The sequence below is a fragment of the Amblyomma maculatum genome, chromosome 7, assembly GCF_055883805.1.
Source record: "Amblyomma maculatum isolate TAMU_Amacu chromosome 7, ASM5588380v1, whole genome shotgun sequence".
NCBI lineage: Eukaryota > Metazoa > Arthropoda > Arachnida > Ixodida > Ixodidae > Amblyomma > Amblyomma maculatum.
In genome coordinates this window covers 48,546,928-48,554,916 of record NC_139350.1, presented here as the reverse complement: position 1 = coordinate 48,554,916, position 7,989 = coordinate 48,546,928, and the positions used below count along the sequence as shown (strand labels likewise).

Below are 7,989 nucleotides of genomic sequence, written 5' to 3'. Positions count from 1 at the left end.
CCGCTAAGGAGTCAGCAAACGCGATGGCAGTAGCACGAAAAAGATTCCGCGGTTCGTTGGTGAGGTTAGTCACCAGGAGCACAGACCGGCCGTCGCGGAGGGGGATGAAGCTGCGCGCTGTGCAGATGCCGTGGGTGAGCCTGGTTGTCTTCCGCGACCGCATGCCCGTCACGCAGTTCGACGCAAGTAACAGTCACAAAAACACTGACGCGTGGCGGAATCGAAACGCTCTCGGCGGAAATTCGAAGGGCGGAACGGCGTTGGCGATTCTTGGTGTCAGTATCAGCAGCTTTCTCAGTTGAAAATGTCACTGTGCGCTTCCGGAGATCGATAATAGCTCCATACTCTCGGAGAAAATCAATCCCAAGGATAACGTCACGGGAGCAGTCAGGTATACCGAGGCAGCTTACAATAAACGTGGAGCTGCGAATTTGAACTCGTGCCGTGCACTGGCCACTGGGAGGTACGACATGTCCGCCAGCGGTGCGAATCTGCGTGCCCGACCATGGTGTCATTACGTTTTTAAGAAGCGCTGCTAGCTTCCCGCTTATAATTGAAAAATCCGCGCCAGTGTCCACCAATGTGCTAACCTTATGGCCGTCGAGAAGCACTGGTATGTCCAGAGAGAGTCGATGTTCATGCGTAGGAACTGTCGTTGGTGCCGTAAAATCCAGATCGCTCACAGTTCTCGTTGCCAGGGGGTCTTCGTCACGTCGATGCAAGCAGCCTCGCCCCCGGAGGTCGCTGTCTTTAGTTTTGGCGAGCGTCGCTGCGGCGATGGTCGGCGTGGGGACGTGGATCATGAGTGCCGCTGAGGAGATGGCGCCATGCGCTGCTGCGCTAAGTAGTCTGCAATCTTTTAGGGTCGTTGGCCTATTGGAGGGCGACGCATGTCGATGGGAAATCCGTGAAGTCCAAGGTGTCGATAGGGGCACTGGCGATAGAGATGACCTGGCTTCCCGCAATGGAAGCACAGGCGCTGACTATTTGGGCCGCGCCACAGGTCCGCCTTCCGCTGGGGTGGCCGTCTGTTGTAGACGAACGGCTCAGTGTGTGCGGAATACAGTGAGCCTTGATCGGGTGGCGGTAATGGCGCCGAAGCAGGGGCAGGACGTCGCGCCATATCTGCATAAGTTGGACGCAGGTACTCCGTGGGGAAAGGTTGTGGATCAGCGGACGCTACCGAAGGCTTCAACGCTTGAAGCTCCTCGCGAACAATGCTAGCTACAGAGCCGACTATCGGCTGTGGAGCACCGAAAAGCTTCTGGAGCTCTTCGCGTACAACTGAGCGGATGATGTCGCGTAGGTTCGGGGTAGCCCCGAAGGCCGAAAACGGCTCTACAACAGAAGCGGCTACCACCGGCCTGTCGTGAGAGGTAGACCGCTGCTGTAGCATCCTCACTATTGTTACAGCTTCCGAAAGAAACTCGGCAACCGTCCTTGGTGGATTACGCACGGGGCCAGCGAACAGTTGCTCTTTAATACCGTGCATACGGTGGCGTACATTTTTGTCTTGCTCATGCCCGGGTCATGTCCTCCACATACATGGTCACAGACTCATTTGGCATCTGTATACGAGTCTGTAGAGCCCTTTCTGTGCGTTCTCGCCGATCCGTGTTGGTATAGGTTTCACATATGCGTCGGCGGAACTCACGCCATGATGTTAGGGCGTCTTCTCGGTTCTCGTACCAAGTACGAGCGCCATCTTCCAGGCTGAAGAAGACGTTTCGAAGCTTGGCGGCGTCGTCCCACTGATTAAACGAGGCGACCCGTTCAAATTGCATAAGCCAGTCTTCGACGTCTTCGCTCTGACTGCCGTGGAAGGGCTGAGGCAGTCGTGGATTTTGCAGGGTGTAGTAAGTTGGAGCTCCTTGCATAGCCGGTCGAGGGGCGCCTGCGGTGTTGAACTCCAACGGCCCTTGCTCAGGGGGCAGGCCTTGATTCCTTCGGCTAGTACGGTCAACAGCGGTGTCGACTAACACAGGAGTTGAGTCCTGGGTATGCGGTGGCGTACGGGAAATGTACTGGGACCGAAACCCAGCACCTCCACCAAAATATGTCACGGAAAACAGGGCTAGACGTGACTAACACGACGAGACGAAGCTGAACCAGCAGGCAAAGTTCCGCGCACAGCACGCGAGGCAACTTCGGCGTCCTTTTCTTCCAGGCGCCACATAAGAACATCAAGGACACCAGGTGGCAATATTGAGCTTGTCAGTTAGAGGACACGGCTGATGTTTAACGTCGGCTGAAATTTCACAGATTCAGGGACGCTCGTTGTCCCAATGTCTTCAAAAGAAGATATTGGGCTGTGTCTTGGCAGTTGTATGGGGCTCTGAACTGAAGTTTGTAATAAGACGTGGGTAGTCCCAGCACAAATCGGTAAAATACCACGAGCGACAAAGATTTGCCTCCCATGGAGCAAGGACAAGTTTCTTTCCGCAATTCTCTGAGCAGTATGTTTGTCGTCACAACCAACTCTGACTACCTTGCTGGCTCCAGGAGGTAGGCGAACATCGTAATCGTGGATGCGCAGTGCCATGAGGGATCGTTCGGTGCGGAGCGCTCGAGCAGTAGAAAAAGGAACTAGAAGCTCGTGGAAGTTAACTGCTCCATTATCTCGAAGAAATTGAATCCCTAGGAAAGGTTGCCAGGAGCACTAGACCCAAACAACGAAGCGCGACGGAAAAGTAGCCTCGCGAATTCCAGCTCGAGCACTGCATCTTCCAACCGGCTAGACTGAATGACCACATGTCGTACGAATATGGGGCCAGTGCCTATGCGTCGTCCCTTTTTTTCAGTTCAATGACCAGAGCTCGACGAATAGCTGTGTAATCGGCACACCTGTCCACGAGAGCACTTGCCGCATGGCCGTCAGTACAGACTGACAGGTCAACGGAAGCTATTTAGGTATCGTCGATGAACGTGTGCAGGGTGGCAGCAGTATTGCTGAGCGTTGGTGGAGGATGTTTGAAAGTACAACGAACAGCGGCCTCACCCGCAGAGGTCTCTTGTTCGAGTTTCCCCGACGCGAAGTGGGAGACCTCCGTCGGACAGGCTGCGAGGACATAGGACGGCTCTGTGAAAAACTGCGAGGTGACGACCGGAACGATCGGCTTCGTTAACTAGGAGAAGAGAGACACCGGTGAGGTACTCATCTATTTTGAGCGATCGTTCGAAATAAAGAGGACAAGGTGAATGTGGGGTGAACCCTGGAGGCTTAACTGATGGTAAGAGCAGCAGCAATATAGATGGCCTGGCTCACCGCAATGATAACAAACGGGGCGGCATCTGTCAGAGGTCCGCTAGCAGCCACTTTCCGTGTATTTCCATCTAGGCTACCATGCCTGGTCACTGTGTGCAGGACACCATAAGCGCTTCTGAGGTGGTTCGTGTTCTGGGAACGATGGGTCGGGGTAGCAGTAGGTGAGCCTAGAATCTCAGCATAAGAAAGGACTGGAGGATTGGCAGGTGGTTGTGCGCGTGGCTGCATTGCTTGTACTTTATCTTGTATAATATGTTGGAAATGGAGGTATAAGCCGACTGGAGACGCTGAGTGGGGATGTGTTGCAATTCCTCCCAAACAATATGACACACAGGCTCCCGGAGTGCATGATCGTTGTTATCTAGTGCCACGTTAGGACAACTGAAGGCTGTGAGTGGGAGCGTGCGGTTATAATGGACGACGCGTAACTGCAGTGCCCGTTCCATGGTGGTAGCTTCTTGTACAAATTCATCAACGGATCTCGGTAGGCTACTGGTTAGAGGGGAAAACACTGCAGCTTTTCCTTCAGAGCGTTCATTGAATAACGCACGTTTTGGATTCGGCCATGTTCGGTTCAGCGCGCCGAAGAGTCAAGTCGAGTCTTCAACGAACATCCTCCCTTTTCATTTCACCTCCTGGATTCGACATTGCAGAGCATATTCAGCCCTTTCTTTCCGTTCGGAGCTTCAAAGTGACGCAGAAGCTGACAACGAAACTCCTGCCAAATCTTGAGTGTTGACTCATGATTCTCGAATCACGACTTGGCGGAGTCCTCAAAAGCAACGTACACGTATGATAGTCGTTCCGGTCGTTGTAGGCAGCGACGCGATCATGGCGGTCGAGCCAGTCATGTACTTGTTCAAATTGGTCGCCGTGAAAGGATCTCAGCAGTGACGAATGGATGATGAACGAGGGGCCTGTAGCATCCGGTAGGCCAGCAGTTTCAGTGGCTGTTGTGACGGGCTTTTGTAGACGGGGGTACTCATGTGCGGAGCAGATTTGGGTGGATGGCCTTGAAGGCGGAAATTGTGCGAATGCCGGCGCCCAGGGTGATGTCTTCACTACACTGGTCGCTTCCGTCGGAACAAATGGCATAAATCTACCCAGCACCTGCATCAATTGTCACCGTTGAAAATAGAACAGACTACTAGGCAGCTTTCAATCCCCAGCGAAATTCAGTCCCTTCGTCTTCCCACGAGGAACCACACCAGTTCCACAATATATGGGCAATATGTATAGGAAGACATTAGTGTTATTTTTCAGAAAATATTAATACTTCAAGAAAAGGCAGGAGATGTTCTGCAGGTGCTTGATCAAGGGCTAGTTCTTAAAGTTGTAGTGCATGCGCGAACTGCATGAGGTTACCAACAGTGGAGGAGTGACGTGGGAGAGAAAGTAGGCGTTTTCGGGCAGTAGTGGTATGCAGTAAATTGTCCTTACGTTTACGTTGCAATCTTTCATTAACTGAGCCAGTGCGGGCTTGAAGCGAGGCAAAGAAAATTGTCGACGTCACAGGTGAGACGATAGACGATAGGCCTAACGGTTTGATAGGCTTTACCTGTGTGGCAAGAGTAAGAACGTACAACCTGGAACGCGGGGCCAGCACAGGAAGAGTGCGGTGGGTGTCCTATTCCGTGCTTGCAATCTACATGAGCTGAAATCTCCCACATACATGCTGGAGCATGCCCGTGATTATCGGCTCACAACGCCCACATCCTTCTTCTCCTCCACGTTCCACTTCACAACTCCTGTTTACCTCTCCCGTCACTACTCTCACCAAACAATGCAGCCGCATCCCCTCCATCCTTACTCATTCCCGCTGTGATTTGTGCTATTAATCTTCTCGCCCATACCTTCATGCTTTCACGGCAGGCACCGGTCTGCTTCTCCTCGTGGTACCTACCTAAAAGTGTGCGTTATTCGGCACTCACCATGATTTCTTGCTTCCACGGTAGCCACTGACTTTTCCTGTGGTAGCCGAGTTTCTGGTACGCCTTCCTCTGCTCTGTATTCCTACCCCCAATATACTGAGCCACCCATCGCCACACCCTCTCTCCCTTGTTCCTACGTGAGGGAAGCAGAGGTCCATCCGTACACTCTTCTACATGCTACAAGTGCCATATGGCGTTTCGATCCGCTATTGGCTGCCACGGCTTGCAGGTGGCGTGTTAAGACGTAGACAATGGCGCGGAATCCAGTAACGGAACTGCTGCGAACTGCTAAATGCTTCGTCAGCGCCACGTGTGCCCGCCTCCGCTCTGCTCGTCATCACCAAGCGTCACGGCAGCCTCTGCTTGCAGCTTTCCTTTCGTTCTTCTTTTTCTTTGGCTTGGTATAAAAACCCAAGCCACAAAATAAACCCAGTTCGTTCTGCCAGTTGCAAATGCCAGCGGCCGGCGTTCGCCTGCCAACGGGTCGGCGGCGGCGAACCCGTTAGAGCCCAACGAGACTGATGGCTGGGGCAGAAAGAACTGGGTTTATTGTGTGGCTTGGGTTTTTATACCAAGCCAAAGAAAAAGAAAAACGAAAGGAAAGCTGCAAGCAGAGGCTGCCGTGACGCTTGGTGATGACGAGCAGGGCGGAGGCGGGCTCACGTGGCGCTGACGAAGCATTTAGCAGTTCGCAGCATCCCCCTTTTCTTGGAATCCATATCTTACTACGGGCCTCCTGACACGTGTTGACCGCCGCAGCACCGGACCCTCGATGTCGCTGGCTGTGGGAGCCTCCGTTCTCTCCAGCTCCACGTCTGAGTGATCCGCAGGTACTCCACGGCAAGCAGGGGGAGTTGAAGCAGCAATGGGTGCATCGGTGCTTCTTCTGCGGAGCTGGTCCATGTGACGGTGAACAACCCCGTTGTCTGTCTCCACTTTCACGACACGCGAGCCCGTGGTTTCCTTGACCTTGCCCGGCGTCCATTTCTCGCCGCTGCTATAGTTGCGGATGTATACCGGATCTCCTGGGGCAAAGCTCCAGCCGGCGTCTTCCCGTGACTGGGCCTGGTCGACTGTCTTGCACCTGGGCGGGAAGCACATATCTAGTCTCGTGCGCAATCTGTACCCGAGCAACATTTCGGATGGCGAGCGCCCTGAGGGTAGCGGCGTGCCTCTATAGCTGCACAATATTCTTGCCAGGGCCTTCGTTACATCCCCTTCTGAGCACCTTTTAAGTCCATCTTTAATGGTTCGTACAGCGCGTTCAGCCAAACCATTGCTTTGTGGGTGATACGGCGGTGTTCGAATGTGTGTCACGTCGTTCCGCTCCATAAATTGGGCAAATTCCCAACCGGTAAAAGGCGTCCCATTGTCAGAGACAACTGTGCGGGGTAGACCAAACTGACTAAAAATTGTCCGGAGGGCCTTGACTGTGGTGCAGGAAGTGGCGTTGGATAGGGGTATGGCCTCAATCCACTTGCTATGCGAGTCTACGATGACCAGGATCATCTTGTTTTGAATAGGTCCCGCAAAATCAATGTGCAACCGCGACCATCTTTCCTGCGTCTCTGGCCAGCTAACAGGTGCGTGGGTAGGCGGCATTGGAAGCGCTTGAACGCAGGTTTGACACCCAGCAGCCACCCGTTTAATATCTGTGTCGAGACTGGGCCACCAGAAAGTAGACCGCGCAACGGTCTTCATGGAAGAAGCCCCTTGGTGTGCTGCGTGTAATAACTTCAAAAATCTTCCTCTGGCTGCTACCGGAATCACAACACGGTGGCCCCAGTAGAGCAGGTTCTGACTAACGGACAGCTCGTGTCGCCTTTTCGAGTATTCCGCCATCTCCCTCCCTTCCATAACCAAGTGCCTCGGCCAACCCTCCAAGACACACCTACAGACCTTCGAGAGCACTGCGTCTGCTTGCGTGAGCACTTGCAACTCCTTTAGGGGCACGGCAGGCTGGTCCCAGGCGTCCAAGGTCAACACGTACTCTGCCTCGTCCTCCGAATCCTCGGGAACCTGCTGAGATGGTAGCGGTAGGTGGCTTAAGGCATCCGCGACGAACATGTGCTTACCAGGCTTGTACTGTAACTTATACTTGTATGCGCCAAGCAGAATGGCCCATCTCTGTATTCGAGCAGCTGCCATGACGGACGTTTGCCTGTCATGCTTTAGGAGACCCAACAAGGGCTTATGGTCTGTAATGAGCGTGAACTCCCGCCCGAGTAGATAGTCTCGAAAACGCTGCACACCGAAAACTAAAGCCAGGGCCTCCCGCTCAATGTGAGAATAATTCCTTTCAGCGGCGTTTAACCAGCGCGAGCGAAATCCGATCGGACGATGTTCGCCATCTATGCAATGGGAAAGCGTGGCCCCAACACCATAGGGTGATGCATCGCATTCTAAAAATAGCTCTTGTTTCGGGTCGAAGTGCGTGAGCACCGGGGCCGTGGACAGCGCCTCCTTCGCTAAGGAAAATGCATCTTCTTCCTTAGAACTCCACACCCACTTAACACCCTTTTCGAGCAACCGGTACAGGGGGGCTAGCAACGTAGTCATGTCAGGCAAAAACTTGTTGTAGAACGTTACCATGCCCAGAAACGAGAGCAGCTCGCTCACATTTGGGGGGAGGGGGCTGATTTGATGGCATCAACAGCTTTTTCAGTCGGATGCAGTCCGTCCGCATCAATACGGTGACCGAGATAAGTGACAGACGTCTCGTGAAATCGACACTTGTCAGCACGCAGCTTGATGCGATGCTCACGAAAGCGCTGAAGAACCGCCCTGAGGTGA

At 53.5% G+C, this 7,989-nt stretch overlaps 1 protein-coding gene across 1 annotated transcript; it reads right to left on the bottom strand.

Annotated features, from left to right (window-relative positions):
* Positions 1 to 5,865: 5,865 nt before the first annotated feature.
* On the bottom strand, positions 5,866 to 7,504 carry LOC146183166 (uncharacterized). Its single transcript, XM_084609065.1, has 2 exons — positions 7,096 to 7,504; positions 5,866 to 6,280 (listed from the first exon to the last, which is right to left on the bottom strand). Exons 1-2 carry the CDS (start codon positions 7,342 to 7,344, stop codon positions 6,194 to 6,196), a joined length of 336 nt encoding a protein of 111 aa, XP_084465191.1. The 5' UTR covers positions 7,345 to 7,504; the 3' UTR covers positions 5,866 to 6,193.
* Positions 7,505 to 7,989: the final 485 nt, after the last annotated feature.